Source organism: Coturnix japonica, chromosome 14 (genome assembly GCF_001577835.2).
Source record: "Coturnix japonica isolate 7356 chromosome 14, Coturnix japonica 2.1, whole genome shotgun sequence".
NCBI lineage: Eukaryota > Metazoa > Chordata > Aves > Galliformes > Phasianidae > Coturnix > Coturnix japonica.
Window position 1 is genome coordinate 8,219,415 of NC_029529.1, and position 19,414 is coordinate 8,238,828.

General features: G+C 41.0%; 2 protein-coding genes across 8 annotated transcripts; one reads left to right on the top strand and one right to left on the bottom strand.

Annotated features, from left to right (window-relative positions):
• Nucleotides 1-5: 5 nt before the first annotated feature.
• On the bottom strand, nucleotides 6-4,541 carry GDE1 (glycerophosphodiester phosphodiesterase 1). 2 transcript variants are annotated; one of them, XM_015877095.2, is made up of 6 exons: nucleotides 4,097-4,541; nucleotides 3,812-3,987; nucleotides 3,137-3,242; nucleotides 2,335-2,427; nucleotides 1,511-1,722; nucleotides 6-1,232 (listed from the first exon to the last, which is right to left on the bottom strand). In XM_015877095.2, exons 1-6 carry the CDS (start codon nucleotides 4,349-4,351, stop codon nucleotides 1,085-1,087), a joined length of 990 nt encoding a protein of 329 aa, XP_015732581.1. In that variant the 5' UTR covers nucleotides 4,352-4,541; the 3' UTR covers nucleotides 6-1,084. The 2 variants fall into 2 exon arrangements, with proteins under 2 accessions (XP_015732581.1, XP_032303485.1); XM_032447594.1 differs by having other exon boundaries at nucleotides 3,812-3,983; nucleotides 4,097-4,206.
• Nucleotides 4,542-4,593: 52 nt separating this feature from the next.
• CCP110 (centriolar coiled-coil protein 110) lies at nucleotides 4,594-19,159 on the top strand. Of its 6 annotated transcripts, none has more exons than XM_015877075.2 (15): nucleotides 4,594-4,682; nucleotides 5,185-5,332; nucleotides 5,944-6,072; nucleotides 6,314-7,940; nucleotides 8,923-9,047; nucleotides 9,179-9,353; nucleotides 10,142-10,281; nucleotides 10,606-10,722; nucleotides 10,998-11,099; nucleotides 11,326-11,442; nucleotides 11,532-11,611; nucleotides 12,173-12,235; nucleotides 12,406-12,465; nucleotides 13,006-13,088; nucleotides 17,089-19,159. In XM_015877075.2, the coding sequence occupies exons 2-15, from the start codon at nucleotides 5,195-5,197 to the stop codon at nucleotides 17,139-17,141; spliced, it is 3,009 nt and encodes a 1,002-aa protein (XP_015732561.1). In that variant the 5' UTR covers nucleotides 4,594-4,682; nucleotides 5,185-5,194; the 3' UTR covers nucleotides 17,142-19,159. The 6 variants fall into 6 exon arrangements, with proteins under 6 accessions (XP_015732561.1, XP_015732566.1, XP_015732563.1 ...); XM_015877080.2 differs by lacking the exon at nucleotides 4,594-4,682 and adding an exon at nucleotides 4,712-4,838; XM_015877076.2 differs by lacking the exon at nucleotides 4,594-4,682 and adding an exon at nucleotides 4,882-4,899.
• Nucleotides 19,160-19,414: the final 255 nt, after the last annotated feature.

The following is a 19,414-nucleotide window of genomic DNA, read 5'->3' on the forward strand; positions in this document are numbered from 1 at the left end:
CAAGGTGACTCTCACTTCTTTTTATTCATAGCCACAACTTTGCTATGATAAGCTTTAGGTTTAAAAACATATATATACACGTGTATTTTTTTAGGCTGTCTTTTTCTAGTGCCTGGTTTATTCATTTCTTCCTCCCAAGCTGCTCTGGACAAAAGTAGAAAAATGGGAAGAAGGTAAATCTGCTCCTTAAGCTCACATTTTGTGTTAAAGACAACAGAAGTCACCAAAGATACAGGAACAAAAAGGACAAAATACACAAGACCAGAGCTGCAATTTTATTCTGTTTCTGCATGCGCATAGCCATGGAGTTTGGCTATGAGCAGTGTGGGCAGGTTGCACATTTGAGTGCTGTCACAATACATGAAGAAGATGCAGTTGATCTGCTGCTAATTCAGAAGTCTGAACTTCACAGGACAATTGCACAGTTCTTTCCACTTACAACTGATTATTTTATTTAAGTACCTTTTGCCTCTTAAAGTTAATCTTAAAGATCAGCCAGCTCTGCTCTGAGCTAGAACTAATTCTAATTGAGGAGCACTACTGAGAATGTCCACGTACAACACAGTGTACTGAACTGCACCAGTGATCCATGCAATCTGCTGTTCTGTTGCTAAGTGCAGGTTTCCTACAGCACAACACAGTGTGCAGCGCATTGTGTGGCACATCAGCTGGAACACAGCAGTGCCCAAACAAAGAAACAGTGACTGCAACAACTGAGGAGCACCAGGAACTACTAAAACATGATTGCACTTTCCACAAGGTGCAGCACAGCCATCTCTCCATGAAGGAGGGAAATACACCTGCCCTCTATTTTGGCACCATGTTTTGGCACTGTTCTCAGAACAGTCACGCAGATGTTTTTAAGATCCCATACATAATCGCAAATTATTACAGTTATAGAACAAACTGTTTCAAGTACTAGAATCAAGGATGACCATTCAGTATGTCATCAAAAATGGCTGATATGACTTCAGAACCAAGACTAAACAGAGCAAAGGAAGAGTCAGTTTGCTCTTGTTGGTAAATTCACACCTGCCTGAGTAAGACAGCTCAGTTAGTTGGTGAGTACCTAGAAGGCCCCTGCCTAGTAATGAGGATCACAGTCTTCCACCAAGCTGTCTGTGATGTAGCTGGATTCAAGGACACTTTCGTAGTACGTTTTTTCTGCAAATGTGTTCACTGTCCAGGCAACCACTTGAATTCCTTTTGAGGACCATTGCCTCACATAATCCCTGTAAGGAACAAACACACAGTAAGAAGACAAAGTAGTGGTTAAGGCAAACAGAACTGAAGCTAAAATTGAGTTTCAGTCTTACGCTGGCAGCCCATCAGGATGATAATGTGTTATCCTTTGCAAAATGTTATTTTTTGTGTGCCTTGTTCTTGTAAAAGGTAGAGGCTTAAAGGATAAAATGGCATGCAGTAAGAAACTATGCAATCTTACACAATATCAGAGAGAAGATAATGATTAACATTTACACTTCTTTAACTCCAAAGCGTTGGCACTTACTGAGAAACATAATTTTTCTGGATGAGGAAAGCTGAAACCCCACATAATCGCCACAAGAAGCTGTGTAGGCTCCAATCTAGAATGACATCCAACATCATGTACAGATAATGCTTCCATAAGGAACTGAAGCGAGGTGTCCCATCTCCAAAGTGACTCAGCTGCCAAGGTCTGAATGTTAGTGCTGTCACCACGTTCCTGTCAGCTTGTCTCATCTGGAAGGTCCAAGGAGAAAAGATGAGTGCACACAAAGCCTGCATTAAACTGGGAGAGGTTAGATACTAATTGCTAGCTTCAGTGTGCACCTGTGTCAGAATCCTCCTCCCCTTTTCCCCCCAAGTCCTTTTGTAACTTAGGAAGCTACACGTGATACCGGACTGTTTTTTTCTTAGATTTGTACAGAATAAGCAACTGCTCTTAGATAAAAAACAGTGATGCTGGAACAGAACATTCAGGAAACTGAATCAAATACATGATAAATGGCCTTAATGAGAAGAATTAGAAAGCTGTGGTAAGAGAAGTTGATATTTACATCAAAAGATGACATTTATTTAAATGCTGCCTTGCACACAGACACAGAACTGTGTGCTAGCATACTTGTTTCTCCATAATTTTCAGTACAGAGGGAATTACTGTAGATTCAGAATACTTGCACCTAATGAGCACAGTGTGACCTAATCAGATCATGCAGTAGACTTAGGATTTAAGCATCATTTGTTTCTAATGTTTCTGCAATTTCAGCAGCCCAAAAGTACTGGAAGTTGTTTATCCTTACTGAAATTCCCAGGCAGAATTTAAAAGTCACAGAAACTTGGAGGAAACGTCACCTTATAAACAACATCTGGCATGAAAGAACAGACGATGCTGCTGTTATACAAACGAGGAAATTCCAGGTAGAGCTGTTTTAGGGCATCAACCGCCTGCCAGTGAGAGATACACACAGATGTTACATTTACAAACACACATAAGATTTACTTCACCCTGCAAAGTCATTTTGATTCTTTAAAAACACCTTCCTGTTTTGTGTAGTAAGTCTGATGTGGTGGCTGGCAATGCTGCCCATGGCAGAGGGTGTGGAACTCTGTGATCTTTTATGGTCTTCTCCAACCTCAGCCATTCTATCATTCCATGATTATGATTCTGTTTAGGAATGCTACTCATTGCTCTGATGTTTGAAATACCCTTACCTTACCCTTAAGAACTACCTAAGGCTTAACTCAAAGGGAAGAAATAATTTATTTCCATATTTTGCTAACTTGCATAAAATGTTTATGATAGCTCACCTGTATCTCCCTTCAGTAACACAAATTAGAGATGACTGGAGCCCTAGCTGGAATGGAAGAACAGATACTGGGTTCCCTCAGCACAGACAGGGAATTTGCTTTGCTTTGTTGTGATGCAAGTTGAACTCAACAGTCACGAGTCAGTTGAATTTTAAATTTTCCAGGACAAAGGAATGGGATGAGGGAACACAATGTCTTTATTTCTGATAGTCCAGCATTGGGTGATGCAAACAGCAGCCCCATTTTTACTCATGTTAGAGAAGGCACTTTACCACAGAGACCAGCTTGAGACCAACAAAAATAGGCTGAAAACCCAAAGAAGGGGCTGTAGGACAGTAAGTGGTACCTGATTCGCGTGGCCTTTGACATCAAAGTAGATTGTAAGATTGTGCTGCAAAGACTCCACTACAGCTTCTCTCAAAGTTGGTACCTTTTCGCTCTGGAATTTGCTCCTGTAGAAACAGAGCTGTCCTTTGTGATGTGGTTTTGAGATGCACCGCACACACACACATCCCCAACTACACAGAGCTGTTTCCTGGGGATTCCTAAACACAGTCAAGTGAGACACTAACATTAGGGGTTAAGCACCACCAGCAATGGCAGCAGCAGCTTTCTGATGCTGTAAAATGCTGCACAGATATAAGGATCTCTCTTCCCAGAATCCCACAACTACACAACTCTGTCCTTCCAAATTCAAGCTCTAACTCAATGCTTACTGACCCCACTGAAAGACTGGCCTCAGTTTTTCATCTCCTTTAACAACAATAAACATGCATTCAATCCCAGATGTGACCATCTATCCTCCCACTTCATCCTGCTTCAGTGGTGTTTCCTAGCACCGATAACACAGATCCTGACAGAATAAGCAAGACAAGCTGAAGCTGCAGGAGAAGCAGCTTCACGCAGCAAGACATTAATCCTGATGGGTGACTGCAGCTGCATTAGTTCTCACTGTGGCAGTGACAGACTGGGAAGATGCTGCTTGTACCGCCAAGGGGTCTGTGCTACATGTTTCATTTACCACAGCCTGTGTTTTGCAGATGGATTAAGCTTCCGAATCTCATCAAAAGTCATGTCACACAATCTTCCAGACCCATCAGTTGTCCTTTCTACTGTCTCATCGTGCATTAGAATGGGAACGCCATCCGCGGTAAATTCAAGATCCAGTTCAACACCTGTTGCTCCATTTTCAGCTGCCTTAAAAGAAGGAAAAGATCATCACACACACAACAGATAACGGCTTTCAGTAACAGGTAATGGCTTTCAGTAACCGATAACGGCTCACAGCGCTGCTGGGCGCTCTCACCTGTCTGACGGCCCCCAGCGTGTTCTCGGGGGCGTCGTGCGCTCCGCCGCGGTGCGCGATGCGGGCGGGGCCGCCGCGGGGCCGCAGGACTTGGCGTGCGCTGTGCGGGGGGGCGGGCTCCAGGCTGAGGACGTGCAGCAGCACCAACGGAGCCGCCGTTAGTACGGCCAGCAGCACCGGGCTGCGGCTCAGCGCCAACAGAGCGACCAGCAGCGCCGGCACAGCGCACAGCAGCGCGGCACCGCCGCACAACATGGCGGCAACGCACCGACTGCGCCGGACCGAGGGCGCTCAGCGCCTCAGAGAGAGGGCGCCGGTGTTGCCGTCCCGTTCAGCGCCGCCGGGCTGTGACCGGGCCGTTACCGGGCTGTGACCCGTCTGTCCGCCCTCGCGGCTGCCCGACACCCCGCACGGTCACGGACAGACTGGGTTTAGCCCCGCCCGAGCTCCACACACCGACCCGCCCCTTCCGCGCTCGTCTGTGTGTCGCGGTGCCGCTGGGGGCCGTAGTTCCGTAGTCCCATAGTTCTGTAGTTCCGGGGCTGGGCGGTTGCCGGGCTGCAGGCGGCGCCGAGCGCCCTGCGCGGTACCGGGCCTGCCGTCCTGCTGGGGCCGGGCGCGGGGCTGGGGAGGAGGCGGCACGAACCGGGCGGGGAGCGGGGCCGGGCCGGGCCTGCGGGCTGCCGTGCTTGGAGCCGCCCCTCGGGCTCCTGGCGACACCGGGCTGCGTTTTGTTGTGTTGGTGGGTGTGTTGGTCTGTGTTCGTACACAGGGGTAGGAAGGAAGGAAGGAAGGAAGGAAAGGTTGGTTCGCGGGGACGAGGCTGTCAGCCCTGTGGATGTTGAGGCAGCTCTCGGTTACTTCAGCTCGCTGACTGGCAGCGTGTCTGTCATTGTGCTCCTGTTCTGTTGCGCTTCATAAGAAAACTGGCTTTTGCCGCTATTGCTGTTGGTAGGAAGAAAGCTCAGTTAATTGAGCTATTTGACGTGGGGTTTATTTCCCATATACAGCGTGGAATTGGTCGTGTTGTTTTTCTTTCGTGGCCTTGGAAACACAATAGGGTATGTTTATTATCCGTGCTGTTTTAGCTGCGTGAAAATGGAGGACTACGAAACATTCTGCAAGCAGCATCTGTCCAGAATCCAAGAGGCAACAAAAGGAGAGAACTCACCCGCTCTGCTGGACAGAAACGTCTCCCTCATTCAGTTCCATGGAGTTCCAGTGCTCTCCCCTCTGGTAAGGTGCTTTTTAATCCCCTGTAACATTAACTGTGTCATTGGCTTTGATGTCTGTGTGTACTGACTGTATTGAGAGCACAGCTCCATCTGAGGTGTTCTGGCCTCTGCTAAGTGCATTTGGAGCATCCCTACCTTTCAATTTATAAGCTAAAGGAGTGATTCTTTAAATTTCTTATTTTTGCAGTGTGTGTTTGCTTTCATTTCTTGATATTTGTTGTCTGCGTGAGGAGAGTGAGAATATTTGTAGTGTTAAATTGGTGACTGTTAATGCTGTGCTCAGCTTTGTGCAACAGCACATCGACACTACAAGCATTGAGTAACATGTGAGCTGTTGATGGTCTGTATCATAAAGCAACCAGCTTCTTTGCTTCGGTGTTGGGAAGTATGGACGGAGAGTGTCCCTAACAACAGTCTCCAATGACAGGATATGTGTATGTTTGTTTAAAAAATTTAAAAAAAGGAATTTGTTTAGAAAGAATCTGTCTATTTAAGTGCACACCAAGTTTCAACGTTGGTGGGTTTTGTTCCTTTTTGTTTTTATTTCTGTAGTTCTATAATGTAACTTGCATTTAGTGGTATAAACTTTGTCTCTCACACTCTGTTCTGCAGCTGAACTTTGAAAAGAGAAAGGAAATACAGCAGTATCGACAGAAAGCGCTGGATCTAGAGACATGGAGACAGAGCTCCCACAAAAGAGCCTTAATGAATCGTGTTCAGGAGATTCTAGAAAACATTCAGGTAGGATTTGGACTAACTCTTACAGCTTTAAAGGAAACGTCTCCTTGTGTGTGTTTTGAGAAAGGGCTGGGGTTTAGGTATTCACTAATACAAATCTGAAATGAATAGCAGTTAACTTACAAGAACCAGCATTCACTTAAGGTTAAGGCAGTGCTCATTTACGTACAGGTAAAACTTGCAGTAATCTGGAAATCACAGATTTCATCCAAGCTACGTGATATTTTTCAACTTCTACTTGCAGAACAGGAAAGTATCTGGTACAAGTGACGTGAACGTTCAGGATGCTGGGAATACCTGCCCTGATGCAGACTCAAAAGCTTTGACTGATCTCACAGCTCTGTCAGATGCCAGCTTGCCACGTTCTGAAAGGCATTGTCCTGTGCAGACTGAAAAAAGCCAAGAGCTTTTGCCATCGGACTCTGTGCAGCGAGTGACATCAAATGCAACAGAAGTAGGTAAACCAGCGGAAGAAAATGTTCCTTCAAAGGAAAGTGAGAGTCACTTCTCAAGAGATGTTCCTTGTCCAAGGGCTGCGTCTCCTGACGTTGTGCAGAGTAAACTTGTGTCCCCTGCTTTGCAGAAGCAAGAGGGACAAGGAGTGCCGTCATCTGAGAAGGAAGCCCAAGATCCATATGCAGTGAGCCTTCAGAACCTGATTAAAAAGTCTAGGGAGTATGTAGAGAAAGAGCAAAGCAGGCGTAGCTCTAAAAGCAGTTCAAGGAAGAGTATGAATGAAAGCCATTCAGATAAAGAAAATGATGCAGTTAAAACATCGGACTCTGTGAAAGAGAGAGCAAAGGTTACAGGCAGAAGTTCCACTGCTCTGCCACTTGATAAACCGTATCTTAAATCAAATACTCATATTCAAGGTGCCTCTACTCATACAAGTAACACAAGTATGTCAACTTTATCCAGTTTTTCCAAAGTGGATATACCTATGAGAGTTGGGACACCCCCGTTGGTGGATTCGGATTCAGATGAAGAATTGAAAAATCCTTCCGCCTTTGATCGCGACAGCAGCATTGTCAGGAGCCTCACGGGGTCGTACAGCAAACTGCCGAGCCCGGAGCTAAGCATGAGTCCAAAAATGCACCGGAGGCGCCCAAGGCCTTTATCGATGGGACACATAGTTATAAACAACCCTGTGAATGCTTATGAATTAAGTCCCAAAGGCAAGGGTAGAGCAATGGATTTAATTATGCAAGATATTGCTGATAAGAATAACATATCTGAGTCAGTGCCGAAGTTCATGATGGACTTTAGTATGCTTTGCCCCAGCAGAGTTCCTGGTGTCATCAGGAGTTCTTCAGGTCCTTCTGATGGGCTGCTGGCTGGCAAACCAAACAGACATTCCTTTGGGCACTCAGAATGCAAAGGGGCATTGTCTGCTGCAGTGGAAGGGCAGGTAGTGATGGACAACAGAGGACCGTATAAAGTAGAGACTGGTACCGTGGGTCCAAAACCGATTGAGCCATTCTCCACCCATCAGTCTACAGTAACACAGAAGCTCCTAACTGTGAATGAGACCAAAGCATCCAGTTTGCAAGAAAATACTAAATCTCCAGTAGAACTCAATAAATCTTATGATGTAGAAAGCCCGTCCCCACTACTGATGCAGAGCAAGAGTATGCGCCAGCAGATGGATCCAAGTGTTCCCCCAGCAAACGAACAGATTCTAGAGAACAGCTTTGAAAAGGTAAAACGTAGACTTGATTTGGACACTGACAACTGCCAGAAAGACAGCAACCCCTGCGCTGTAACTGTTGGAATGGAGGAACAGGAGAAGCAATGGCTGCAAGAGCAGAAATGTCCCATGGCATCAGTTTACATTACCAAGAATGCAGCCCCTGATTCAAATATGGCAAAAGGTAAAAGATTTCCAGTGTTTGTTTTCTAAACTTCTCGGTTTAGAGAATCTTCTAGGGAAAAATGATTTTTTAAATATTCTAATCAATCTTATTAAAATTAATGCAGCTTTTAATATTATAATTTATTGTAAGATTAAAAATTATAATTGTTGGTGATTCTAAGTACATATCTATCAAAAGGCAGAAGTGTTATTCTGGCAGTTCTCTTTTTTTCAGTAATCTCATCTAATTTTTAATTAATGACCAATTCTGAATTTCAGCTGCTACCTGAGCTGTGCTTAATGGCTGCACAACGGGCTAGTTGCTCGTTTACAATTCACTCATGGAAAGAAGTCTTACAGCCCTCTGTAACAAATCCTTCATTAAATACTTTATGAAGAAGCATCAGATGAAACGTTTCTCAGTTTTGTGGATTCTCTGTTTATTCTCAGGGATATCACTTTAGGCAAAAACAAAAACCCAACACGTTCTCATTTGAATGTAGAAGTTTGAACTTAGTTTTACTAATATAATTTCTTGTTCTCTTAGATTTAAGTAAGACTACTAAAATGAATTAAAAGAGAACACCTTTCAGCAGCAAGGTTGCAAATGACTATATAGGTGCTTTTGTCATTTCAAGACTGTGTTACATTTGTGTCTTATCAAGTTAAACCAAAGTGACATTAATAATTTTAGTTTACTCAGCAAGTGTGGGTATTGTGTTCCCAGATCCAGATGTTTTACATCCTTATTCTAATACAGTCTCCATTGGTGTTACTGCTGTTCCATCCACATACTAATCCCACAAAGAGGAACGTGCAAATATTCTGAAGGACTGTTGTAACTGAAAGGCTTCTTTGCGATGCATAATGGCAACTTGATATAAAAAATGTGCTTTTTATTGAAGATGGAAATTTCTCTTTTGAAGCAAATATATCTGTGACAAAAGATCACATAGAAAATATTTAATGCTTCATTCTTTGTAATGCATGTGTCTTCTCAGAAGAGATTTTAAAGACTAAAATGTTGGCCTTTGAGGAAATGAGGAAGAGACTCGAAGAACAGCATGCACAACAGCTGTCAATTCTGATAGCAGAACAAGAGCGGGAGCAGGAGAAACTGCAGAAGGTAAAGCAGAAAGAGGAGAAAGTCTGAGCTGAAGTCCTGTGTGTTTGTCAGGATGCAGATGGTTTTGAAATATACATTTTGTTGTGTTGCAGACAGAAAACAAGTCTTACAGCTGATTTTTTCTTTCATAGGAACTGGAGGAACAGGAGAGGAAGGGAAAGAAGATCGCTACAACAGAAATAGAAATATCCAAAGTGAATATTAACAGTAGGATGGAGTTGGAGTGGAGAAAAAGTGAAAGCGGCTTAGTAGAAAGTGTGCAATCTCAGCTGGAGACAATCCATAATGCAAACTCTACAAGCATTGGTAAAAACTGACTGCTAAAATTAAACTGAGGGTCAGATACAGATTAAATGTGGTATATTTTGCTCTGCAGTATTGACTGTAGCAGCTGCCCTGTTGTGCTGGTAATGATGGTGCTGCAGTCATGGGTCACCTCTCACCTGTTCAATAAAATTCAAAATGTGTTGTTTTTTTTCCCATTGGCTCACCTAATTTTGAGTAGAAATGAATTAAATATTCAGATTGCTTCTTTCCTGCTGTTGACTTTGTACAAACAGCATTGCTCCCTCTGAGCAGAGTTCTCTCTTGCCTGTTTTAACTTCTATTCCTCATCAAGCACAAATGGAAAATTGGTGTTTTAGCAGGTGAGGAGCAGAGGATCTTTGAGAGTAAGACTGCTAAGCTATGTGGTTTTGATTATTTATGACTCATCTCTAGGGATCTACGTTGGCAGCATCAAACGCTTCAGAAGCACTTTCTTTGAGATGCTTTATGGATGAGATTTTTGTAGAGCAACTTTAATATTAAACAAGTGATTTTTTTTCATGCTGTAGGTGGGTATTTTTTCTCCCAGTACATAAGTACTATTGTATAAAATGTAAGAACTGGAATTCTCTCCATTTCTGAATGCGAGGTTGACTTCCTGACTGCAGCCTAAGTTAATGTGCTTGATTTTGTTTGTTTGTTTGCTTTTGTTATTTTGTAGAGAGCTCTTAAACAAGCGTAATGACCGTGTGTGTACTTGCACACATAGATTTTGAGCCATAAGGCAATAGCTGTATTATAAATTGCGTGTTCTGCTGTGTGTGCAGGTTTTGCTCATTCTACGTCACCCAACACCTTTACTTCAACAAGTGAAACTTCATTCTTCCTCTGGGGACCATCAGGCAGTGGAGTTATTAAAACCTCAGTGTCTAGGCCAAGTAACAGGATCAAAACCAGGTGGACCCAGGTATGGGAAAATAAGATATAGCTTAAAAAGACCTTCTGTTTTTGTAAGATTCTGGTAACTTTCTAGTAGCTGTGCAGTAGGAAATCTCACAGGAAAGTTCAGTGTCCCTTCCTATATCAACTTAGATTACATGGCAGAACTTTATAGTGTATTTTTCTTGTGGAAAAAGCAAAATATGTATTACTTCTTATCAGTAGTTGTTTCTTACTTCAAGACTTGAATCACGTGATGTAAGAAATATCAGCAACTTAATTAAAGATATTTATTAAATAGCTCTTCTGCTTTGTTTATTCAGTGGTTAGAAAATGCTTATTTTCTTTTAAGATTTTCACTCCAGAGATACAAATGAAGTTTGATAAGGTAACTGCTGTGGCAAAGGGGTTTCTTACGCGTCGGCTTCTACAGACAGAGAAGCTGAAACATCTCAAGCAGACTGTGAGAGTAAGATCCTCATTTTTACATTATGCAGCTTCTACTCCTGTTTTGGTTTTTCTTTTTTCTTCTCTTTTTGTCTCCTGTCATGAAATAATGTATCTTCTGCGTTGAGAAGAATTTAGGCATGTCTGTCCTGTGAACACATTTGAATGTTGCCCTGCTTACTGTTACAAGGCTTAAGTCAAACAAAGATGACCATCCTTATCCGTATAGTTTATGATGATTCATTGGTTGAAAAGGATCACACTTGGTGCTTCATCTTATTTCTCCCTCATCCCCAGGATACCATGGAATTCATAAGGAATTTTCAGTCTGAAGCTCCATTAAGAAGAGGAACTGTTTCAGCACAAGATGCGTCCCTTCATGAAAGAGTAATGGCTCAGGTGATAAAACTTAAACTTTTTTATTTTGCTTTCTTAGGTATTCTGCCTTTTTAAAAAGCAGTTACCTGTTTGGGTGTACCAGCATTAATTGATGAAACGTGCATGGGGGCTTTGTTTAAAGGAACAAGTTGGAACTATGTCTGTGAAGAAAATATTCAGTTTTTCTGCTAACATGTTAAGAGAGATTTCTAACCTCTTTCATTCAATGTTTAACTATTCTTTCCAGCTTCGAGCTGCTCTGTATGATATCCATGACATATTTTTCGCAATGGAGGCATCAGAGAGAATGAACATCCTGCGTCACGATCGTGAAGTTCGTAAAGAGAAAATGCTGAGGCAAATGGTGGGTTACAGTCAAGAGAATGTAAACTGTTCTAAGATTTTTAAGGAAAAAGAAGATCTTAACTTCAACCTGAATATGATCTTTTTTAGGATAAAGTCAAGAGTCCAAGAGAGAGAGCAACACTTTCAACAGCTACACAGAAATCTCTGGATAGGAAGAAGTACATGAAGTACGTGCAGATCTCCTCTTGTGGTGAAGGGAGGGTGCCACAGGGTGATGAGGAAGAGTAGGAGATACTGAAAATAAATTCTTGTAGAAACATCTTTGAGAATAATGCATCTTTTAGGAAGTACTAATGAAAAAACCTTCTTCACATGTGTGGTGTGCTACCACTTGAAGTTCAGTTCAGCTTTTGAGAGACTTCTTGTCTTTGTGAGCAAAGCTTGCTCGGTTTGCACTGTGTTTGTGGTGCAAAGGGTTTCAGTGTTGTTCAAAACAATCTCCATGCACTCAGCTTATGGTAGATTTTTGTAGCTTATGCTATCAATCTTTTCAAAGTGCTCAGCAAGAGATGTAATTCGTAGGGTTTCTCAAGGGTATCTTTGGAATGATTGCAGGCATTAAGTGTCTATTGCAACACAGTTGAGTAAAAAGCAGCAATCTGTAGAACAGTTCCAGCAGAATAACATGCAGTTGCAGATTTTGTTGCTGTTTTTCTTGTACTTTTCCATGTAAGACCTACATGATGATTTTGTAATTTAATTCTATTTCAATATTGTTGTTTCTCTAGGGCTTCAGAAATGGGAATGCCTAGTAAAAAAATAGTCCCAAAACAAAGAAGTCCTGAGAGCCGGTGGGTGAAGGTTACTTGTTGTTAACTTAGATCACAGAAATGACGTTATCCAGTACTTGCTGTTAAGAGAAGGGCCGCTGCCTTACTGCTGAGTCCTTTTTCTGCTATAAGAAGTCAGATACCTGGCATCTCTTAAAAAGTACTAACAGAAGTTGTTTGTGTTTTAACAGAGTACTCCAACCAAATCAAGGACAGAATGCCCCACTTCATAGATTGCTTTGCAGACAAGGGTAAGGACACAGCATGTTCCTAGCCTAAGGTTAAAAGTAAATGCAGAGTGCAAGAACGCATTGCTTTCTGCACAGTACTTAGATTTAATGGTGCAACTGTTGTTCAAAGGCAAAATGATTCTTAGAATATTTTGAGAGTGGTAAACCTTTATTTTACCTTACACTGCAAGAAAATAGTTAGTGTTACCATCTTCATGTGTACTGTCTCCATTTACACTGTTTTGACACTTGTAATTAACACTCATTCCATGAAGCTTTGCTTCCCCTTAATGAAACGTGTTTTCAAGTACAGGCTGTAATGCCACAGTGTTGGAAATGAGCAGAGATTTAAAAACGTGTACATGTGGAAATATTCTCCTATTTACTATATCTTTTTAAGTATTAATTTCAGTAGGAATTGTACACGTACCAAGGAGGATACTGTATAGGACAGTGTAAAAGTGATTTCATGCCTGACAGTTTGCTGGTGTCTTTGTATTGTTGGATACAATCTTTCAGCTTTGATGCAAGTGACTTATTAACTCTTTTATATTTAATTAGAACCCCTAAGGCCTCAATGAAGGGGGTTGAGCAAAATAGAAAGAAGGCCTCAGAGAGCAGAGTGTCTAACAAGGCGGTTTCAGGTGTGTAGAAAATTGGTGCTTGGATCATATAGTAAATAAGTTGCTAGTGTCAAGAAAAACTAAGTGGGGGATTTCTTGTTTTCTTTTTCTTCTGCACCTGCTTTGCTGTGTCTTAAATCTAACCTATCTCTTTGGACATGTGCTGATAACTTCACCATCCACTCTAAGATTCTATAAACATAGAATATAGAATGTACCTTATAGCTCGTTTGCTTTCACTCACCAGATGCCCAACCATTAAAAAGTTTTGCCAGAAATACTCACTGTAACTGTTTGGGAAACTAATAGCAGTCAAACTAGTGGGTTGGAACTGTATTATCATCATATTTCTGTACTTCTCCTTTCAATAGGCTTTGTTTTGAAGTTAGGATAGTTTTGGAGGACTTATCAGTGGATGTTCCATAGTCATAGTCTTAAACTGACATTTATTCTGTAGCATTTTACAGAATGTGTGAGTCTTAGTGAGACAAATTCAGAAATGGAATGAATATTCCTGAGCTTGTAGACAGAGATTACTGATAGGTTTCTCTTTTAATAAGCAAGTTTGATAGTAGTGCCAAACCTCTGTGTTTCAAAACTATATGGGCATGAAGAGAACAAAACACTGTGAAACAAGCAGTTTTTCAGTTGCACTCAGTGACATTACTGAAAAAATATTCAATATGTTGAATAGTTGTTTGTTTTTAAAACCTTTTGTTGGTAACTTCACAAATCTGGTCTTAGTCAAGAAATCTTTTCTAGTTGGAAGGGACCTCAAAGATCATCTAGCTCCAGTTCACGTACACAGACTGACTTCTCTGTGTAACTCTGCTAGTTTGCAATACTCCTAACCCATAGTATTTCTGTTTCATTTCTTGTCCTTGCTTATGCCTGACTCCCAGGTAAATTGTGCTTGTTAGAGGGGTAAGGGAACTGTTGGGTCACAGCTTGCACTGAGATTGAGCACTTGGGGAAGGGTTATGGGAGCACAGGGCTCAGATAAGCGCTGGGTACTGGAAGAAAAAGTTCTCTTGGACTTAAGCTGCTTCCTGAGGAGTGCTTCTTGTTCACCAGCTGGGTGAATTCAGATCTTTTTGTATCTGTCTGGTATTGCCAAGAACATGTCAGAAGCAGTTTTGCTGCTTTGTGAGCAGAACAGAGGAGCAAGAAGGAAGAAAAAGAAGTATTATTAGTATACAGCTATTTGGAATGTCATGCATTCAAACTAAACGTGAGTGCCCTCAGAAGGTATCCAACTGCATTTGACTGCCTTAAATTTATTTTCTGTGGTTTGTACCCCTTCAACCAGATTCAGTTCTAAAGGAAAGAATTAATGAAATAGTAGCATCATCTTTGTTTTTGTTTTAATAGGACAAAGCAGCTCTGTCAATAGCCTGTAAGTTGTGATGAACAGGGCATGTAATGTGGTGTTACAAAGATGATGGTTGAGATCAGCCTTGCTGCTATCACTGTGCTTACCCATCTCATTCAGTAACAGAAATAGTGGGGCATTAGGCACAGAGTATTTGGGCAGCAGCAGTACTGAGCTGAGCTTCATCTTTCCTGTGTGCTTGTCCTGCCTAAACAGGGAGCAAGTGGCCTGTGTGAGAAATGTGTGCTGCCAAGTGCATTGGTGTTCCACACAGTGCTCCCGAGGGCATCAGGTTTACACTGCAGGGCGATTACATGACTGAGAAGAGAGGATGTTCACCCTGCCCCAGGAAAATAGCAGGTGATAGTTATGCCCAGAGAGGCTGTAGCTCTTTCCAGTAAAGCTGACTTCTTTAGTTTCCTAGTGTAGGTTGCCTGTATTGTCTGATTCTCTCTGTATTTAAGTAGATTAATTCTGTGTATGGCAGTTTAATAAGTATATACATTTTTAATAGTTGAATGAAGCTTATCTTAGAGCAGGATAAATTGATATAAAATTAAACTCGTGTATAACTATTATACATTAAACAAAAAAAAAACACAAAAAATACTGACTTAATTCCTATAGAATTCAGGTATATGGTGGGAAGTGGGAGGAAACTGACTTGAAAGATGCCAATTTATTTCCTAATGGTAAAAACTTTGCCCTTATTTTCTGTATGTGAGATTTCTGTGTGAATTGGAGTGCACACAGTGAGAATTAAAGCTAGTGTGAAATCACTAATAAACCATCATACCTGTTCGTTGTATGGAATCCTTGGTGAGCTGAAGAATACAACACTAAAGAGTGTTGGGCCAGTGAGAATTGCTTTTTGTATAGTAAGTAGCAGTGTTCAGGTGTGAAGGGTTCCTGTCATGGTAAGGTCTGTGTGGGTATTTCCAAAGCTGCTTTGCACTGTGCTGAACACGGCTCTTGGGCACCTGTAAGTGGCCACTGCAAGTCTGGCAAGAAGGAAATGGAAATTCTAAAAAGCACCATCACCTACTTTGTTATGTTCACTTAATTGCCTGAAAACTTTCTTTTCCATGGCTGTCTTTCATTTCCACTGCTCTGCACCATGTGATGAGATGTTCACTGCTTTGTATAAATGTTTGCTCTCATTGCTAGACACTCAATAACTGCTTGAACCTCAGGAATGCTGAATTGTGCGACTTCTTAGCAGCCTGCAGTGCTAAACCCTTATTACTGGAAGAAACCTGTGCTATGCCTATAGTGTAATATGCCTTTCTAAATATATGTTTGTTACATGTGGAGAGGTTTTTATTTGAAGTAGCTTTCTTTTCATACAGCTTTTGCCTGATGTTATTTGTACTGCGCTCTAATTCTGGTAGTGTTCGTTAACATATGGAAACCTACAGCTGTTCTTTTGAAAAGACAGTTCAGTTTTATTAAAGATTTGTGCATTTTCTGGCATATATTTTTTTAACTCTTTTTTTGTAGGTTGTTAAGGTCTCTTTAGGCTTAACAGTAAAATTACTAAGAAACTGTAGTTGTCTGGTAATGTTACTGATAGCTGTAGCTCTCAAAGGATGATGCCTGATGCAATGTAATTTAAGGTGTGCAAAGTAATTTCTATCAACAATTCCTGTAATTTTCTACCAGAGAGGTTTTGGCAAGTGGAGACTTTATGAAGGAGGTGTGGTGAGTGCAAGATGTGGTTCGTATCCTCTGTTTAAATCACATAAGGGATCTGCAGGAAGACAAGGCCACTGTTGTGGCAATGTGTGCACCTTGTTTTGGACACCTCACTGTGTCCATTTCTCAGTTCTGTAGCTCTCTTTCTCAATTTTAGCCAGGACTTCTTCCCATTTTTAGCTGCTCGTAGGAAGTTGGATTTCATGAAGAAGGAGGAAAGGAGTTATGTGTGAAGGGAAGGAACTTTGTATTCTGCCAGTGTCTTACACTTGCTTCCCTTTTGCTTCTGTGCACTTTTACCCTGATGCTGAAGCTATTCAGGCTGGCAGCTGCTTTGCAGATGGAAGAACAGATTCAACAGATGAGAGATCTGTGTGATGGATGTCTGAGGAATAGAGTTCAGGTCAATGTCCCAAGAAACCAGAATGAAGATAATTAGAAATAACTGGAAGACAAACCTGTAATGCTGACTCCCTGTGCTTTGCGTTGTTCTTGCTCTGTCTTAACTTCTCTTTGTTTATAGGGGAGGTGGAAAAGGAAAACCTGTCTTAAACATTTGACTTTGTATTTTTTTAATTGATATTTGTTATTTTAAAGATTATTCATTAATTGTGTTGTCTTGGTAAAATGACAAACAGACTTCTTAAAAGTTTTGAATTAAAGTTGTAGATGTTTTTGAGTAGCAGAAAAAAGACAGTATTTCCTTCCTTGATAAGTGTTCTGTAATATGTTGTTACTTGCAAACTTATAAGTAGTTGTAATAACCTGTTTTACTTAAGCATTTGTAAGGCGTTTCAGGTGTAACACAATGAAAACTGTCCTTTTAAAGTAGACACTAAATACATAGTAATGGCTCAAAGTGATGTATTATCAGCTATTTGTTTGGATAATGTTGTTGTTGCAAAAGTCAGTCTTACCAACTGTAAAAGGTAATATCTCTCCTTTTGTTTTTAGGAGCATATGCAGGAAGAACCCAAAGAAAGAAGCCAAATGTTGTGACAATTTAAGACGACAGCACTCTCTAGGATGAGCAGGCTATTCTTTAATGAGCAGCACTCATTCTATTTTGTTTCTTAAATGCAGTTATTTTGAAATGATAAACCTGCTTTTTCTTTTCCAGATGATGACGTATTAATACAATCATATTGAAGTAATAAAGAGCTGTAAAGCTCTAACCCTATGTAAAAATTGCATGTTAATACTTGTGTATGCAATAGTGTGGATATATAAGATTCATAATATTCAAAGTAAGACCACAGAGCATTGTTAGGTTAATTTGGGACATCATATGCTCTAACTTTGCATCTTCAACATGGTTTTTGTATTATTTAAATTGGCCATTTCTCTGTATGGTTTGCCACCATAGTAATTCACACACATGTAATTTTTAGTTTCTCACCATACACTTAAAGCAGTTACATAAGAGAAAAAAATCCCTTAAACAAAACTGAACTCTTCAGTCTGAATTTGTCAGCAGCTGTCCTGAATGTATTTGTGTGAATGCAGTTACATCGCTTCACATATTAATGGCCTAAATTTGTGGACAGACACAGTTCCATACAGGTGTACTGTCCTTCTCTACAGAAGCTGCACATTTATACACAATAGATTAAACCACTGTGCTGGATGCTCTAGGAATATCTTTTCCTTGCTCTCTGTGGCACTTCCTTATGGAAACAGCTTCTGGTCTGGATGAAGAGCAGCAGATGTTCAGCAAAAATTTGGGAAGGCAAGGTTTTAATTGTTTTACCATTTTAGTCTTGCACACGATAGCCCATACTAATTAACATGCCTTATGTTTTGTTTATGATAAGTGCCATTTTTCTAAGCAGTTTCTCTTGCACCATCATCTAACAGCTCTTGTACTGAAATGAAATCACATCTTCCAATTTCAAGGGGAAGAAATTCCGTACCAAAACCCTGCGAAAACACCCATATTTAAGAAAATGGGACACTGAAAGATCATGCTCGTGTTTTGCCTTGATCATCGCACTGATGGGTGTTAAGCTTCAGCCTGAGGGGAGCATGAGCCTGGAAGTTCTGTCTCTAAGGACGCAGCTTTCAGACAGGATCCTGGTGACAGGTTGTTAACATTGAAAGTAAAGAGAAGCTGTTTGTGCTGTACTGATTTATTTGGGTTTTTTTGTGTGTGTGTATAAGAGTAGTACTAGAAACTGAAGTGATTTTTTTTGTTTTCTTCCCAGTGTCAATACAGTGCAACCCCCTGGGGCCTGTGAGGCATTTTCTCACTGATATGAGAGGAAAAAGAGTGATCAATAATTTAATTTCCAACCATTATAAAAAGAACATTAACAATAGGATGAAGAGACTATATTTTAGGGCCAGTGACTCTGCTGTGGCTCCAGTGTGACGTCTCCACTGGTGTAAATGCAAAAGCTTACACCAGTGAAGTACCTGCTGCCCTCATATCAGTTTTTTTTTTTCCTTGCATTTTTTGGATTGCAACATTTTTCTGATGTGTTTCCTGCTTTTTCAGCAGTCATCAAATGTCTGCTTTGGTTCCCACCTTTCCTTTGTGTAATCACAGGATGGAGTGGAGAACATCTAAGGGAAAAGAATGGACTGTGACCCGTGTTGTGGCTGACGCTGAAGTGCTGTGGGTGAATCAGTGCTAAGGGTTGGTGTATTTAAAGGGTGTTTTATATACCGTGTGTATTGTTAGAATAGGCAATGTGTTGGTATAGAAGTAGCATTAGTCAATGTGAGTGCTTACCTGCAGGTTTCACATCTGAACCTCCTTTACTTCCAGCATGTTTCTGGTCTGTGTAACGAGGTGTTGTACTGCAAGTTGTTTGTTTGATCTTTCATGAGGCCTTTCTCTTGACAAGTGCCAGAATTTGGTTCTGTGCTTTGTATGTTTATTTATGCATATTTAATTTTATCTGCCTTTATTTTGTGTGTGGTTGTAATGTCATCATAAAAGCGTTATTTATTTTTGTACTTTCCATTTTCACTGGCTTGTTTTTTACTTGAGCATACTACACAATAAACTTGTAAATCCACAGTCATACCTATGCTTTGTGTTCTGAAGGCTTTTTAGGGAATAGCTGAAAGCTTTCAGCTCTTAAGTTGTGAATTAAAGAAGTGCTTGGTTCAAATGCAAATCCATTTCTTATTCATGCTCAGGACTTCCCTGGTTTTCACACTTGCATTAAAAGTGAAAATCCTCCTCTAAAAAGAAGTAAAGAACTTGGCTTGGTGGCTTTCACTTCATCACACAAGTAGATCTTCCTCCCTAGTGCCTGATGTTCTCATTCTC